This window comes from Akebia trifoliata, chromosome 6, assembly GCF_017979445.1.
Source record: "Akebia trifoliata isolate Shusen 1 chromosome 6, ASM1797944v1, whole genome shotgun sequence".
Lineage (NCBI taxonomy): Eukaryota > Viridiplantae > Streptophyta > Magnoliopsida > Ranunculales > Lardizabalaceae > Akebia > Akebia trifoliata.
Genome location: NC_141380.1, coordinates 3,319,855 through 3,338,396, shown reverse-complemented (window position 1 = coordinate 3,338,396; position 18,542 = coordinate 3,319,855). Strand labels below are relative to the sequence as shown.

General features: G+C 35.0%; 3 protein-coding genes across 3 annotated transcripts; 1 reads left to right on the top strand and 2 right to left on the bottom strand.

Moving 5' to 3' along the window:
- Positions 1 to 1,614: 1,614 nt before the first annotated feature.
- On the bottom strand, positions 1,615 to 5,433 carry LOC147399651 (ribulose bisphosphate carboxylase/oxygenase activase, chloroplastic-like). The gene is made up of 7 exons (XM_086445101.1): positions 5,250 to 5,433; positions 3,965 to 4,281; positions 3,477 to 3,582; positions 3,293 to 3,378; positions 2,289 to 2,761; positions 1,931 to 2,212; positions 1,615 to 1,845 (listed from the first exon to the last, which is right to left on the bottom strand). Exons 1-7 carry the CDS (start codon positions 5,292 to 5,294, stop codon positions 1,730 to 1,732), a joined length of 1,425 nt encoding a protein of 474 aa, XP_086301227.1. The 5' UTR covers positions 5,295 to 5,433; the 3' UTR covers positions 1,615 to 1,729.
- Positions 5,434 to 10,049: 4,616 nt separating this feature from the next.
- LOC147399650 (uncharacterized) lies at positions 10,050 to 10,736 on the top strand. Its single transcript, XM_086445103.1, has one exon. The coding sequence runs from the start codon at positions 10,116 to 10,118 to the stop codon at positions 10,512 to 10,514; it is 399 nt and encodes a 132-aa protein (XP_086301229.1). The 5' UTR covers positions 10,050 to 10,115; the 3' UTR covers positions 10,515 to 10,736.
- Positions 10,737 to 12,485: 1,749 nt separating this feature from the next.
- Positions 12,486 to 17,636, bottom strand: LOC147399649 (uncharacterized). The gene is made up of 10 exons (XM_086445102.1): positions 17,295 to 17,636; positions 16,908 to 17,084; positions 16,649 to 16,792; positions 16,470 to 16,524; positions 16,306 to 16,364; positions 15,854 to 15,979; positions 13,429 to 13,492; positions 13,133 to 13,287; positions 12,957 to 13,040; positions 12,486 to 12,824 (listed from the first exon to the last, which is right to left on the bottom strand). The coding sequence occupies exons 1-10, from the start codon at positions 17,409 to 17,411 to the stop codon at positions 12,801 to 12,803; spliced, it is 1,005 nt and encodes a 334-aa protein (XP_086301228.1). The 5' UTR covers positions 17,412 to 17,636; the 3' UTR covers positions 12,486 to 12,800.
- Between the last annotated feature and the right edge of the window lie 906 nt (positions 17,637 to 18,542).

Genomic DNA, 18,542 nt, shown 5'->3' with positions numbered 1-18,542 from the left:
ATATGGGTAGCGTTCAAGGGCAAACTTTTTGGCAAAACATTTTTCAAAACATGGGTTAGAGGTTTTGGAATGGGCTGATTTTTGGTGAGGATGATCTCTACGGTGAGGAGATCATTCTCACCAAAAATCAGCCCATTCCAAAACTTCTAACCCCATCAAAAACAGTTTACAAAAAATGGACGGTCCACAATGTTTCAGCTTGTAAACATGGGTTAGAAGTTTTGGAATGGGCTGATTTTTGGTGATGATGATCTCCTCACCATAGAGATCATCCTCACCAAAAATCAGCCCATTCCAAAACCTATAACTCATGTTTTGAAAAAAGTTTTGCCAAAAAGTTTTGCCAAAAAGTTGGCCATTGAACGCCCCCCTATATATATATATATATATATAGGGTAGTATTCAATGGCTAACTTTTTAGCAAACTTTTTGGCAAAATATTTTTCAAAACATGAGTTAGAAGTTTTGGAATGGGCTGATTTTTGGTGATGATGATCTCCTCACCGTAGAGATCATCTTCACCAAAAATCAGCCCATTCCAAAACTTCTAACTCATGTTTTGAAAAATGTTTTGCCAAAAAGTTTGCTAAAAAGTTTGCCACTCATATATATATATATATATATATATATATATGGGAAATGTTCAGCACCCTAAGTTTTACCACACACTTTAACAAACGTTTTTTGTCCTACATGGGTTAGAAGTTTTGGAATGAGTTGATTTTTGGTGAGGATGATCTCTATGATTAAAAGATCATCCTCCCCAAAAATCAGCCCATTCCGAAATGTTTAGCCCCATGTTTACACGTTGAAAAATCGTGGACCGTCCATTTTTTGTAAATCAATTTTGATGGGGTTAGAAGTTTTGGAATGAGCTGATTTTTGGTGAGGATGATCTCCTCACCATAGAGATCATCCTCACCAAAAATCAGCTCATTCCGAAACTTCTAACCCATGTAAGACAAAACACGTTTGTTAAAGTGTGTGGTAAAACTAAGGGTGGCGAACGGGACCCTATATATATATATATATATATATATATATATATATATATATATATATATATATATATATATATATTTATTTATTTAAATTTTTTGAATATTTGATAATTTGAAAATAAGGTATATGTTCAACTCAGATCGGTTTCAGATTAATGATGAAAAAAAACGGATTTGATTTGATTCACATGTTCATTAAATTGGATCGGGTGCATGTTTAAGAAAATTTGAATAATTTTTTAGAGTGGTACTGATTCAATATCAAATCGATCGATCCGTCGCCAATCCTAACTAAAAGTCCTACTATTTCTTAGGAGATTATACTAAAATGCCCACTTTTAATTTTTAATGATAATGGAGTATATGTTCAAGTTAGGTGAAGAGGAATCTCTCCCACTTTTCAAACTCTCATTGTCGTTTATGCTTAAATGGTTGAAAATAAGAGACCCACTCAAAGAACGGTAGTTGATGTAGAAAATCTTGGATTTAAATTCTTTGTCAAGAGATTAGATGTAATGGATATTATACTTACGTGTCAAACTGGTGTTGGGTTGGGAGAAAAGAATCACTCGAACCTGACTGGATCGATCCCTACTCTCTGAGTTGGATTAAATTGTTTGAACCTCAAGTTATTCCCTTAAAAAAATTTCACTAAAAATATTACATTTAATAACACAAAATTACAGAACACTAGTTGACTAATAATACTATCAACTATTAGCAAAAATCTAAATCTGATACAAGCAGCTTCCATCGTCACTCCTAGCCGTTGGATCAAAGTTTTTCGCTGATGGGTCAGTGCATCCTTCTCGGACAGGAACATGCACTTGTTGGGCGGCTTTTCCTGCATCAAAACAATAGTGAAAACATAAACAAAGACATGAACATACCATACCCATCAAGGTTTAATAAGATTTATGGGTACTAACCATAGAAAGATCCATTCTTAATAGAATCTTCATTAGCTTCTCCGAGGGCGGCCTCACTCAAGTACTTGTCAGCCAATTGGACTCTCTTCACATTCTCTTGTTCTTGGACAAGCATGTTACCATACTCGAGTAATTGTTCTAGAGTCATCTTGGGTTGCTTGAAAGTTGGGGGTCCTTCCTTTGAGTTCACAAGTTTCTTCCCAATGGTCTCAACCCCAACACTTGATATCCATTTCCTCACCTCATCGTCATAAACTCTTGCCCTGAGGGCACCGAAGAAATCTACAAACAATTGCAAAATAATGTTAATCTTTCCATGCTTTTCGGTTTCTTTCTTAGTAGTCAAGGTGAAACTTACCTATGGATTGGCCAGGGAAGGCATCAACAAGTTTGACAACATCCTCCTTAGGCACATTGTCGGTCCTGAAGATACCAGTGCAGACACCGATCCGATCTTCACGTGTAGGGGCCCAATAGAATTTCTCCATACGACCATCACGGATTAGAGGGGCGTACAATGTGGAGAAGTCGTTACCAGTGACAATGATTGGGACACGGGGGTTCTCCTCCTTGTTGTACATGCCAGGGAGTTGAACGTTAGTCGGGTTATCTGCAATGTTCATGAGGGTGGCATTGACCATTTGGTTGTTGACGGTATATTGGGTGGTTCCACCGAGCCTTCCTGCTCCTGCATCGAGATCGTTGATAAACAGGCAGCACATCTTCCCCTTCCTAATAATGTCAGCTGCTTCACGGTACCGTTGCCTGATCAATTTTGCGGGTTCTCCTGCATTCCCACTTTCCAATTCTCCGGCACTCATCATGATGGGGCTGAAATTACATCATCACAAGATCAAATTTATCAACCATATTAATAGATGTTAATCAACCAACTACTCCAAAAGACTGATCTATCGGAGAGGGGGAGAACTATGAATATAAGAGTGTCACAGGGCTTATCTGGGGAATGACATACCCGAGTGTGTAAGAAAATATACACTCAACACTCCCCCTGACCTATAAATGTGGAAAGAATCGAACCCATGACCTATATGAACCTAGTACTCTGATACTATGTTAACCAACCCCCTACTATAAAAGACCGATCTGTTGGAGAGGGGGAGAACAACGAAGGTAATGGGGCTTAACTGGGGTATGACATAGCCGAGAGTGGACGAAAACATACACTCAACAATAAACAAAGGGAAGGAATTCATAATCTAAGGTTTTTTATTTAAACTTTTGTTCCCCGAAATGTGTTTTGAAGAAAACCACCATCAATTCTATTTGTTCTTCGCTTTTGATCGTCTAAGGTTCCAAAGCATTGTGAGAAGATAAGAAGAGTGGAGAAGATGAACTCACTTGATTCCCATCTTGGCGAAGACAAGCTCACATTGAAAGGATTTTCCTTGACCTTTGCCTCCCCAAATACCTAGAATTAGAGGAACCTGTAACAAATTTGGGGAACCAACCAAGATTCTTGAGTTATCCATAAGAAAGTACCCATTAGTATCCCATAAATTATGAATTGGCACAGCTAGCAGACCTTAATGTTGGGCAAGTTCATGAAGTTCTTGGTTATGTGAACAACAAGCTTGTCCATGAAAGCTGGAGCAATGTAGAATCCATCCATGTTGTTGTCCAAGTTGTACCTGGAGCATAGTTTTGCATCTTTTGATCAAATTGAGATCTTCATAGCTCACATCAGATTAAACATGACAAACAATTAGAAAACATAGCATTGTTATACGTCTTCTTTATCAAGTTTACTGATTAGTGATACTCGAATGAGATATACTACAAGGTTTGGGTCGGAAAAAAGGGCTTAGCTTCTTAGTTGGGTAGGATTCAAAACAGTATTTCATTGACTGGATTCCCATATTGCAAACACGTAAATCCCTCACTTTAACTGGCAAATTGTTGGTTCAAGGCTGAGCAATTTTGAGCAATGCAGGGTAGTCCGAGGGGTGTATCTTAGTGTGCAAAGAAACCATGAATGAATTAAGATCACATAATTAGGCAAAAAGTTCATACTGGCGAAGTCCTGCGCTGATGTAGTCATGGGAACTCATTATGGGATTATGGGTTCCAGTTCCCATGGGAGCTTGGAAGACAGAGTCGACCAGTCCCTTTCCTCTGGTGATGTCTTGTTGGTCATCGGAGGTGTCAAAAGCAAGGCCTCTCCATTTGTCCTTTTTGGTCTGCTTCTTCTCATCGATTTCGGCAACAACCTTGAAGTTGCCCGAATAAGTCCTTGGGTTTGTGAAACCAGAGTTCACCTTCTTCAAGCTACTGCCCAAGAAGGCAGAGCTTGGGATGGAATTGCTAGAGCCCGAGCTGTGCACGCTCAACTGCATAAAAAACACGACCCCTTCTTATACCAAACAAGGGTGATTTACCAAAACATGCGCTGAAAATTAAAAAATCACCAAAATGGCACATTGTTCATTTTAATGTCAGAATTGGTAATTTAATGTTTTCAGAATTAAAATATGAATAATGCCGAAGTGAGCTCAAGATTGACATCGATTCTCACTTTGATGACGTGGATGTGTACGGAACCATATATGTTTTTCATCAAGATACAAGTGATAAGCATCTATGGTTCTGTGCGCACCTCCACATCAACAAAATGTGAATCGATATAAGTCTTGAGGTCACTCCAGCACAACTGCTTTATAGAATATGAATATTTTTGTCCACTTCAACAAAAATATTTTAATTCCGAAACGGCAATTCTAAAAATGAACAGTGTGCTGTTTTCGGAAAATTTCAATTTTTGTCTACCTTTTTGGGAATTTTCCCAATAAACAATACAATTGAAATTTTTTTACAGACCATCTCCTCTTAATCAAATTTAAACAACTTCATAACTCAAGTCAAAAAGACCAGTTCAGATCATCAATCTCGAACGCATAGAAAAACTATTAAGAAACCACACGATTTAAAAGAAATCACAGTCCAGCATTTCTGAATCAAACTAAACAAACTAATAAAAGAAAAGAAGAAAGAAATCTACAAATCAACTCAATGGGTTTGAATAAAACGATATCCCATGAAAGCATAAGAACCCATGTACAATTATCGAAGCTAAACAAACCCAGGAATCAAAAGATACAAAAAATACATCCTAGTTATTCTACAAACAAGATCAGAACCGTAATTCAAATTTGGGAGATGGTTTTTTTTCTTTCTGACATGAAGAACTAGTAAACTAAAAAGAACCCACGAAGTTAAATGAAACAAAAAACAAAGAATTTCAGTCAAATGGAATCAAAGATGAATAAGATTTGAAAAAGTGGAGAGAAAAACACAGTACCAGTGCTATGTTAACAGTTGAAGCGGTTGAGACAGCTGAAGCCATTGATTTTGGTGATTCGAAGGGCTGTGATCAAATGAAGAGTGTCTGAATAGAGACCAACTGAAACTGCAGTGTTGGTTGGAAGAGAGATGAGTGGAAGAATGAGAAGAGTTGCAGTTATTTGAGTTTGAGAGCGTGGGGAGGGGTTTAAATACTGTGGATTGGCTTACGAATTCTTAAACGGCCACAGAATTGAATCGTGATATCATAGGCCACGTGGCGATCTCTAAGGCCAAAGCTGTTTTGGGGATCACTTGCATACGAACTAGAGGGTTCCAGAGGCAACTTTCTGGTAGCTTCTCTTTGATCCACAAAAATTAGGTTATTTGATTGAAAATTTTTAGAAAAATTGAATTGTAAGGGTTTTCAGGTGATTTTTAAATTCGTCTTAATTAAACGAGACCAACTCACAAAGTATTTTGAACGTGTGTGTGTATATATATATATACATTAGGTCTCTTTTGGGGTCTCACTCCTACTATTATTTTTATTATTTTAATGGTAAGAGATTTGTAAAGTCTTAGATGATCAAATCTGGCAAAAATTAAGATAAAATAAGAAAATTCGAAAAAGAGAAAGTTTCATAGCTTTTGGCATTCATAGGGAGAATTTTTTTGAACATCTTAGAGTTTCCATTTTAAGTAATTTTTCAGTACACGTGGCGTTATGCTTAGCACAAAAATTTATTAACAACAAATGTGTATTTCTTTTGTTAGAAACATATGCGTAAGTAAGTGAATTGACTTGTATTGTCCGATTGATATCATTATTTCGAGGGACCATCCACTCTTGTTTATGCTCCCGAATCTCGATTAGTCCCTACATGCACATTGCCCATTTTTTTTATTATTATAAACACCCCTCTAAAGGTTATGTTTATTATATGACGTAGATTTTTTCTAAGGTATTTTACTAAATTGTGCATAAAAAATTTATCAAAATGATACATTATTCATTTTAGTTTCCAAAATGATAAATTACCCTTTTTGGAATTAAATTATTTTATCAAAATAGTAAATTGTAGAGGGAACAATGTTTTAATATCAAAAATGCCCTTTTAACGTCCTTTTATAAAATAGTATACATATCCCATGTTTAAGTAGAAAAAGATAGAACTATAACTATTTTAATTAAGTGATGTTTTCTTTTCAGATTTAATTTATTTCAGCACTGGACAGCCTTGTAGGCAATTTTTGACGTAGATGGAAATCTAAAACCCACAAATTCCATGCTTAAAACAAACATGTATATTGTTTTAATCCTAATCATATATATTTTGTTAGGCTAAACTTGGAGATCTAAACTCTATATGTGTATATTGTATTAACCATGGAATCTGTGGGTTTTCAAATCTCTATGGATATAAAAAAATTGCCTAGACCGTTGATGTATTGGGATAAACTAAATCTTAGAGTCGTGGTAATCTGACGCTCTTTTTTCAAATGCCCCCATCACAGAACCGTAGATCCTTTGCTTTGGGATACACAAGAATTTTTTTTTATGATTTTGTAATTGTCAAGTTAGGGAGCGTATAGGGGTCGTCTAAAAAAAGAGTGTTAGATTATCATTAGTCTAAATCTTAAGGAAACATCTCAGTATTAAAATAGCTATATTATATATATATATATATATATTGTTTTATAAAAGGATGCTAAAAAGGCATTTTCAGTATTATAACATTTTTCATTCTAAGATGGCAAGATTTACCATTTTGATAAAAATATTTTAATTTCAAAAATGATAATTTTTCATTTTCAGAATTAAAACAACAAATGCATTGTTTTGGTAATTTTTCAATTTTGTTATTCTGATTTGATAATTTGATCTTATTTGGATATTTATGAATATTATGATACCAATCCCTCAAATATTTATTAGAATGGAAAACAAGTTAGGGGACAACACAGTCTGTAAATTGAAGGAGAAGCATACCTCTGCTATGTGATAGAGATATCATCGGTTGAGATAGCAACAAACTAACCAATCAAAATCTCATCACAAGTAAATAGACACGTGTTGCCATGAGAGCAAGTAGTTTATTGTGGTCCCTGCTGTAAGAAGACAGGTGATCAAGACAGCTTAGTCTCTACACTTTTCTTTTTTGGATCTTCCCCAACTTTTATTTTTTCTTTTTTATTTTGGCTAGTCTCTATGTTTTTCTATTCTTGGACTTCCTCATGTTTAAGTTTGGAGTTTTGGAATCTAAAAATATTTTTTCAATTTCGTAGTTGATTTTCTTTCAATACACTCTTGTCTTTTTCACTAAAAAATAAAACAAGAAAGGATATTATTGAAAAAAAAATTATTGGACAATACTAATATCCCCATGAGATCTTAAATATATTTATGAATGTTAAAATTACCTTTAATTTGCAATTAAAAAAAAGTATGTATCATAGCATAAAAAAAAAAAAAAAATTCTTGCTATAGTGATTTGAAATAAATTCAAAATTGACTAATGATAATCAGACACACTTTTTCCAGAAACCTCCGATATGCTCTCTGACCTGACAGTTACAGAATCATAAATCTTTTTCTTGCGTATCCTGAAGCAAAGGATCTATGATTCTATGATGGGGGCATCTGAAAAAAGAGTGTTACATCATCATGACTAATTCAAAATAGCATTGTGGGTAAAGAACCGATTTTTCTGGAGTCTACAAGATTCGAATCTTTGATTTTTTGTGCACTCAATTAATACTCTCAATGCTACTTTGAGTGTTTAGACACTGTAACAAGGCTCTTATGAGTGGCCTTTTCATCATTTAAAAATAATAATGTTTTAATGGTATTGGAGGTTGGTTCAACACCATTGGATATTATAATTGTCCTTTTACAATTTTAATATAAATTTATAAATAAGGGATAATCATGTCATTTAAATTCAATAGTTATGTGGGAAGATAATTTGTAATCAAAAGTTAAAAAATTAAGGTTATGGTAAAATTATTTCACTTTCAAGGGAAAAATATAGAAAAAGTACTTAGGTTTGAGGTATGTTGAGTCAAAGACTATCTTATATTGAAACTCTATATGAAAGCTCGGGAAATTTAAAGGTTACCAACCGTGAGGAGCTAACTCAGCTCTTCGAACTAGAAAAAAAAAGGGCAAAGAGCCTAGGACCTTGGTCTTTAGTAAGAAAAAATGGGTCGGGTTCATAACTCACAAGCTCGTAAAATTCAAGTTGAGAATAGGGCTTGTCGACTTGCAACCTCACTCAATTCGATCTAATTTTTATTCTACTCACACCATTATTGTTGTTTTTATTTTCACGGTTAAGGCTCACATAGATATCATGTTAGAGAATCCAACTATATCATGTTAAGTCTCAAATACTCTTTGGATTAAAAATCCATTAATTATGACTTTTATAGCTTAAAAAAGTTGAAGAACTTTAACAATTCATTTAAATGCTATCTTAACCCAAGGTTTCTTTATATTAATTGTAATGTTAACTTTTTTAGTCGTGCCAAGTGACCTCAAAAGTTTTACCTCATATCTCACTTTCCTGACACGAAAATGTGTAGGAACTATAGATATTTTTTCACTCATATCTCGATAAAAGCATTTATGATTCATACACTTCCACCAAAAAAAAAAAAAAAAAGTGAGATATGAGTTACAATCGTGAGGTCACTTCAACATTATTCATGATGATGAATGTATGGTTGAAGCGTCCAAAATATTATTTAGAATAAAAACTTCTATCATGAAGAGGCTTGATGTATGTTAGGGCTTATAGCCTAAACCCAATCTTTGATCACCCTACAAAGAGTCGTGCTGGGGGGTGACACAGGATTTACTGTGATTCTCACAATTCTCATGTGAGCATGCATATATAACCATAGATAATTTTTACTCGTATCACAAGGAAACACATCTATGATTATGTGCACATCCCACGTCAGACTTGTGAAAATCACAATAAATTCTTTTTTTCATTTCAACATTTTCCCCCTACAAATGGTTTCCCCTAAACGGGAATATTTGCTGTTATGAAATTTTCAAAATTGAGAGATTGTATTGTCACACCAACTTTTACATATGAGTTTGTAAAAGTTGGTGTGGCAATAGAAGCTCTCGTTCAAAATATATCTATTAGCTATTTCTTATTTAAAAAAAGAAAAAAAATTGTATTTTAGAAAATATTTTGTAGTTTTAGAAAATATGAAAACAAAACGGAAACGGTTTCAACTAAGTTTGACTCGTGAAACACGGAGACGTTACAAAATAAACTAATAAATGAGAACCATATACTACCGGTCGTTTTTGTTATGTGAGACACTCCTTGATGATGTGATGTACCTTTGACCAACATCTTCTCCGAAAGACTAACAATGAAATGACATAAATACCCTCACCTTAATGAAGATGATTTTGGAAACAAAAAAAAGTTTAGAATTGTTGGATAGAGGTTGAGGATGCATTTAGGTCTTTTTTCCATTAGTCTATTGAAAAGAACCAAGTCAAGGGGTATGTTCTGCGTTTAAAAAAATAGGGGTATCTTGAATATTCACCAAAACCTGGAGGGGTATGTTTAAATCACCCCAAAACTAACGTCTACTTGGAGGACGTTTACGGGGAAGCCTAAAGCAAATATCCGTTACCAAGTAACTGCCATTCAAAATAAATATTCTTTCCCCCTCCTTCGACTCTATAACTGAGTCCTCCTCACTTCCCGCTCCACAAGACAGATCTCTCTCTCTCTCTCTCTCTCTCTCTCTCTCTCGCTATATATATATATAATCTTCCAAGACAAATAGAAAAAAAAGGGAAGGGTGTAGAGAGGGAAAAATAAGCTTCAATAAGGCTTACAAATCCACCATGGAGAACAACAACAACAAAAACATCATCTTTCACAAAGATGGCAAAGCTAAAGGAGGGAAACCACCAAGCAGACTACAAAAGCAAGCTCCACCAATCCTTCATCTCGATCCCAGCGTCAATGGAGGTGGAAACCCCTTTGCCTCCTCCTCTAACATGTATTCTACTTGTCCAATTCCCTTACTCTCGCCCCTTATCTTGTCTCCACATCCATTACCCGAGCCCGGAGACAAAGGAAAAGAGGGATGTGAGAGGGCAGAGCAACAGAACGACGAAAATAATGGTTGGTCTGCACCACCCGGTGGATGGCAACACCCGGCTGCACCGGCATTAGCCGAACCTTCGTCTCTCTTCTCCTTCTTTCAATCACAATGCATGCTTGTGCACCACGTACAATGAGCTTTGTTTTTGTATGGAATTGTGTCTTGTTTCTTGGGTTCCCTTCATTCCGAGCTTTATTAGGTTTTTTGTTGGTAGTTTTTTTTGTGACTCCTTGTCTCCTCCCTACCCTCCTCCTCTCGACCATCGATAGTCCTTTGATTTAAGCAAAAGAAAGATGAGAAAAAATATGGCTTAATTTATCCATGTAAGTAATACAATATCAAGATTCTTTCTTTCCAATTTTGGATTTTCTTTTCGGGTTATCAATTGGGTGACAAGAAATCTGTCTGCATCTCAAAAATTTCAAACAAAAAGATGGTCTATATTATGACCTGTTGCTATTAAATGTGACTAAATTCCATCTTAAGATTCTAAAAATTGAAGACAATCTTGAATTATGTTCAATTTATGATCTAGAAATATCCCTTAGCGGCCAATTTTGTTATCTCGAATCTGTTATAATATATAATATATATATATATATATATATATATATATATATATATATATATATGGAGATTGGGAAGATATTGTCCATAGAATCAGAGTTGGGTGGATAAATTGAAGTTGTGCTTCTGGATTACTTCATAATAGATGCATGACAATCAAACTAAAAGAATATTTTTATCAGTGTTATAACCAACTATGTTGCATGAAATTAAATGTTGAGTGGTCAATAAACGTCATACCAATAAATTGAGTGCTGTAGAGAGGAAGTTGAGATGTGTGATTGAGAAGACTAGGAAAGATAAAATTAGAAACAAACATATTTGAATTGAAATAACTTTAATAGGTGTAAAGTAAACTTACTTGGTTTGGGCATACTCAACAATAGTCAATTACAACCACAATTGGAAGAAATATTAAAGTTGAAGGTCCTAAATGATCAAGAGAAAGATCTAAAAGAACTTGGAAAGGAGATAGTGAAAGTAAATGTTAAGAGAAAAACTAGGCTTTTGATAGAGTGGAATGGAGTAACAAGATTCATTAGTTGATCTAAAATCTTTGTTGTTGTCCTCATCGTTGAGATATTCTACTTTTGAAATTCATTGGTTTTGTTGAGAAGGGATGCATTAGTGCATTCTGCACCAGGGGAATTACCATGAAGTTGGGTTGTCTACATTTTTATGTTATTTTGATAAACAGTGGTATTTCATTAAAAAGGAAACAGAAATAAAAGCCGAAAAAAGAACCAACTCAATCAGAAATGATTCATCATAAACACCATCTTGAAATGCTTTATTTGCGATAGCACATGACCTTGCAACAGCAAACACACTCGGAAAAAAAATAATAAAATCAAATATTGCAATTGTGAATTTGTGCGACATAACATGTATTACTTTTTGTATTACTGAGATAAATTAACAGAGGCATGCAGAAAGACGCAACACAAGTGATTCTTACAGCAATACATAGTTTACCGATCATGGGAACCAGATCTAAATTATGGTGTTTCATCAGATAAATAAAATGGGCAAGAGTTGAGTCAACCCTTCAATTGATTAGGCCAAATAAAAAAAAGATTTCCACCACAACTTTTATGCACTTGAGATCCACTTCAAAAGTTATTCCTTCTTTTGGGAAATCAGTAGATGAATATGGTTGTGAACCCAATTCTGTAAATGGCCTCCCCAAGAGAGCAAGTTGACATTATTCAAATGGTGATCTGTACTAAAATCTCCACCAAAAATTTGTTTAGGGTACATTGTTGTTGCTAGGACTCTGAAAAACCCTTCCGTGATTCTACTTCATACCATCAAAAGAACAGTTTTATGCTCAACTTGACCAGCACCAAAGCCAACAGGCAACAGGAGTTAGTACTAAATTGTCCAAAACAAAAAATGATTGTATCGTCCCAGAAGAATTCTGAAATTTGATGAAAACTTGCAGTATTTGATGAAAACGAGTTGGCTAAGTTGCACACCCATTGGAAAACTTAGAACCTTGTAAGATATACTGCAATGCCTTTCTAGTAATCCCCAAAAATACATGCAAAGAATGTAATAGATTCCAAAAGATATCCAAAAACAAGTGTCATTAGTAACTTGACGAATAAGAAATATACACAGTGAATAGACTTACATATTTCACCAAATAAATAACTTAGGGTCATCGTTCTTTCTTCTCACATGTACACTATCCATCTAGTAAGGAACCAATCATTATATTATCTACCTTTGTGCCTTTCACCAATATATAGAAAGTATCAAGAACACTAAGGAGGCCCCTCTCTGAATTCACTCTTCCCATAGTTATCCAAGATTTGTGGGGTGAAAGTGAGTAGTCATCTTGCTAAGAAAATCAGAATTCAAATTCCCCATTTGCCTGCAAAAAGTGGGTATTAAGAGAAGCTCTCAAAACATTGAAATCCACAAGAATTCAGCCAAAGATCTCTAATTAATAATATAATAAGCAAAAACATGAATCATATTGAAAGATCTATCCCTTGAAACAAACCTTGGAGAAGAGAATGTCCTTATTGTCAATGCGTATAATGCCATCCTTGAGTGTGCATTTCCATCTGCTTTTGGTCCGTGTAACCTATTTGACCAAATTTGTAATATAACAAGGAGGTTATTAACAAGAATAACCCTAATTAAATCTTACCGTCAGTATGCATAAGAACAGTTTACCTTCTCAAACTGAGCTAGAACTAAATGCTGTGTGTTCTGCTCCTCTCCTTCATCCACATCATCTAAATCGTCATCATCATTTTCATTCAGAGGCGGCTCATCATCATCATCTCCAACTTCAATTTGTGGGCCAGTAGAAGTGCCTGCTTGTAGATCTAAGAAATTGATAAAGAAAGATACAACAGTGTCAATGTTTATCAGAGAAACAAACTCAGTGTGAGAATTGTTAAAATGCACGCTGATTATATTTGCCAAAATGGTCCATATACTTGATCAGAGGATCTATCCACACTTACCATGGCCAGCTGGAGTGTTTACTGTGTTGTAGTCGTCATTGATAACTCCTTGATAAGGGTATAACTTCAAAAAGAACAACAAAAGCAGCAATATGAGAATCATAACGCTGAATTCAGTAACATAAGCATAGATAAACGTATAAACAGGTGACATGTTGCATAGACATGATAACTACCAGCATGTGGCCAACTGGCCACTGATCAATGCCAAACTCAACATTGAGCTGGCTATTGTACAAATCATAGCATCATCATCATCATCATTGAACTCTATCCCAAAGGTTTTGAGGTTGGCTGAAGGAATGCTGTTCCTCAATTCAATTATATCCAGAGACACGTCTATTGTTATTGGAAATCGGTTTATATCCACTTTCACTACCTCAATATATCTTCTGTTGGGTTTTGCATGCATTTTTAGAACATTCAACTTGCTTCAACTTGCAAATTCCTTCTAACTAGGTAATAATTTGCCTTCAGTTGAATGTGGCCAAACAATCTCAATCGTCTTTTCTTTTATTGCCTATTGGAGCTACTCATACATTTCCTCAAATGAAATAATTTCTAAGTTATCTTTCATAGTTTTTCCATATATAAACTAAACTTATTCCTCTATTAAATTATATTTAGAGCCACACACCTGTTATTGGAAGTGCTCATATTTGCTTTCGCTATATCAATCCACTTTCTTTTGGTTCTCCCTTCTCACTCTTTTAGAACATTGAACTCACATGTTCTTTTATTTGAGGCTGCAAATGGCCTTTGTTGATGGTGCCCAAACCATCTCAATCAACTTTCTCGTGGTCTATTTCCTATTGGAGCTATTCACACATTTTCTCAAATTTGTTCATTTCTAATTTTATCTTTTTAGTCTTTCTACTCATCCATATTATCTTCCTTGCATCTGCAATGCTCAATCTATTAACATGATGCTTCTTGATCAACATTCAATTCCATAAAGCATAGCTTGGTCTTATTATCGTCTTGTAAAATTTCCTTTTAATTTGATTGGTATGCTTCAGTCACATAACATTCCGCAACACACCCCACTATAAGCATATAGTTTCAATTCTATGCGCAGCATCTTCATCAATCTCTCCATCCTTACATATAATAGACCTGTATAACAAAAATGGCCGTTTTGGAATAATTTCAGACAATCAATGTTTACCGGACATACTTCATGGGTGTTAAAAGTTACACTCTACATATTAGGTCTTGGTTCTACTTATTCTATATTCCATGGACTCCAACACCTCTCACAATAATTATAGTTTTGCATTGATTCCCTTTGTAATCTCATCAACTAACACTACATCATCTGCAAAATATAAACTAAAAAAAAAAAAATTTAATTGGGAAGTCACATAGCAATGATGTGATTGCTACATAAGTATAATGATTGTCAATTCAATCTATCCAAATACTAGGCCAACCCTTCAACAAGCCACAGCCCACAATTTACTACACTGGAAATATTCCTAAATACTCAACCAAGTGCCTCCTTTTGGACCCAATGTTATCGAATTGCACATGCAATGCCGATTACGCATGTGTAATCAAGCAATAGCATATGCCGTTGTATATGAGGAGAATCTATTCTAAAAAGAAGAACAAGAAAAAATGACAGAAAGCATGTGCGATCGCATAATGACCAAATGGTCATAAATTGGCATACACGATTGTATTGACCAAAAATAGCATATGCAATCACATATGACAACTATCAAACTTTTTGGCCACCTTTTCCCTATATACACCCATCATCATCATTTATCCCAAAGAATTGGGTGCTGTCTTTCCCTATAAAACTACATGTAAATATTTAGTGATAGGATAAGTCATAGCATATGATCGCACAAATCAATCAGGTGATCTTAAAATCTTGACCAACATTTTTCTTCTAGATTGTAAATAAAACAGTGTATTTTTCCACATACACACAAAAAAAAAAAAAACATAAAACATCCTTAAACCATAGGATTCATCTTGTTAACCCAATTTTCAGGTTCATTCAGGAAGCTGCCCACTCAAGTGAAGGGCCAAATCTAGTACACTCTTGGGCTGGCCATTCCATGCATAGATGGGACAAATAATATAGTATTTTTAAATATGCGTTTAGTGATTGCATGCATGTGTGTATATGTATACTCATGGAATTTTACACAAACCCTTCCCATATCGTTCTCTTCCACAATAACATAAGGGCATCTCCAAATTTCCAATTCAATGTCACAAGATAGATGCTTATCTGCAGTGATTGTAAATTTCTTCAGTGACTGTAAATTTAACACAAGAATTCCATCTTCTGAGTCATCATTATATTTTCATAGGAAAGTTTGACCCAACATCAATATGCACACAATACGCAACGTTTCATGTAGACAAAGATGAAAACTAACAACTAATGTAGGCAACGAGAAAGTACCTCTGTTTGCAAAACTTCAAATGTAGCATCTCCAGCTCCATCTTGTTGTGGTATATATCCGCCCCCATGAAAATGTGGAGCAAAATCCTCACGTTTCCGTTTACCAGAAGGCACCGTGAAGAAGTCCTGGATTTGAACTCCATTAAAATCAGTAATGAACTTATGTGAAAACTTCATCAGTGTGGAAGGATAAAAAAGGATATTATTTCCTTGGCTAAAGAAAATTAACACACATTCCCAAAAGAAGAGCATACACCCTAAACCCAATTTCATAAATAAACCCTTTTTCATAAGCACCCAATAAACAAGGAACCCCCAAAAGACCCAAACATTCCCAGCGTAACATAGGAAATACGGGTTTTTAGTGTTTCGGGCTTAAATTTCAGGTCCCAACTCTTCTAATTGGGTATTTCACATGATGCACATCAATGTTATCTAAGGAAAAGGACCACCTGTGTCGTGGGTTGATGAGAACTTCCTCTGTCCACCTCATCCCGTCCCTCCACATAAGCTACAATATACAAACCCAATTATTACAAAAAAGTTAGGTTGTCCCCAACTATATTCAAAAAAATTAAACCATTGTAATTCCTTTAGTCAAACCTATTATACTTACGGACATTAACATCAACACCAAGAGGTCTTTGGTTTATCCAAGGAGAAGATGGTTGCTGCGAAATCAAGGTACGGATATCAACATTTACTTCATCATTAATTCCACAACTAAACAGATATTTTGCTTCATATAAGGAGCAAATATTCATTAAAGATAGAAACTACTACATAGAAAATTACCATATATGAAGTAGGCCTTCCAGGTTTCACCTCAGTCACACCGCCATTATCATTTACAGTAGAATATTCACTAGGTGTGGGAATGTAATATGAGTGGTCTGCAGTACCTGGCAAGGGTGTTTGAATGGGAGTCTGTAAAGGTGTCTGCATTGAAAAATTACAAAAAATACATATAAGAAAAATTTACAAAAAATATCTCAAACCCAATTCATTAAACTACAAACTTGCTTGAAGATTGTCTGCAGTAGTAGAATCTTACAGGTGGAAAGAGCATATCAGCCGTAGGAGTTTGGAACTCCTCTGTTCCTTCGTAAGGAACATTTAGATCATGAACAGGGGTAATCACACCGCTGCTCGAAGCAGTCGGTTTAGGCAGAGAGGATCTCTCAATCGGTCCACTTATACCACCACATTGCATCATTTTCAATTCCCATAACTGAAAAATTCCATAAAAATCAACAGAAATCATTTATAAATAAATTTATGAAGAGAACCATCAAACCCTAGAAATCTGCAAATCGAAAAACCCTAAAACTCAAAAAAGAATCAATAAAATTAATCCTTCCACTAAAGATCCTCAATAATTAATCAAAATTGAAACCCTAAGAGAGAGAACGAGAACTGAAAATCGAAAAACTGAAATTACCCCTTGAAGCTCGTTAAGAGAAGTTTCGTCGGCACCGGATTGGATGAACTCATCTCGAACCTTGTTGATTACATCTTCGATAATATTGATGTAAACCGCACTCGTCATCGACGCCATTTGCGATTAATTTCGAAAGCTAAAGAAAAAGAAGATTTTTAGGATCGAAGAATTGGGGGAGGTTTCAGAGTGGGAGGCGTAAGGTGGCAGAGAGGTAAATTGGAAGAATTTGGAGGGCAAGAGATTCAGGTGAGATTTGCCCACAGGTCTAGGGCATTGATCCCCAACTTAGAGAAGAGAGATACATAAATGAATTATAATAGTTTGACACGTGTTGTCAACGTGTTCGTCTTAGCTGTATTGTCAATCGTGGAAGAAAACAAGTCCGACTGTTATCAGCGACCATGTGTAGTTGTAATTACGAGAATACCCCCACCCCTCTAGTTTCTTCTTTCATTAATTACTATTGTAGCTACAACAGGTAAATCCAGGCTAAACCCTCAACCCAAACTCAACTCGACGATCGGGCCTGAATTCATTAACTCAAATTCAAACTCGAGTTTGAATTTTTGAAAATCAGGTTGAACTCGGATTGATCTAAGGTAATTTTGGGTGGATTAAACAACCTTAAATTCATTTTTATCAACAAATAAATAATATATTTTAAATAAGAAATACAACATTTAGTACAAAATCATTAGTAAATAAAATCGAAACCTCCAAGTCCATCAGTAAAAGAATATTTAGATAAATTATACAAAATCAAAATCCCATTAATAATATCTAATCATCCGTAAATAATAAGATAAAATCAAAAGATTAAATTCAAAAGAAATTCTTAATGATTCTTCCCTTCATTCCTTAATCCTTAATGTCAGTACCAATATTTAGATAAATTATACAAAATCAAAACCCCATTATAATATGCATAGAATTCTTGAAGATGAATAGCAATTTCACTAGCATGTTACATCAATGATCAAACTCATTTTTCAACTGATACCTAATAAAGATCTAGACATGATTTTAATCAACAAAAATCCCTCAGGTTGATTGCTTTAAACCCTCCCTCAAAGTCGATTAGTGATAAACTAACACTCAAATAGAAAGTCGACTAGTGATAAACTGACGCTCTTTGTAAACTCTCTACCGTGGCATGTGAACAGAACTATAGATCTTTTCCTTGTGTATCCCAAAGAAAAAGATTTATAATTCTACGCACTGTCACATTAGAGAACTTACAAAGAGCGT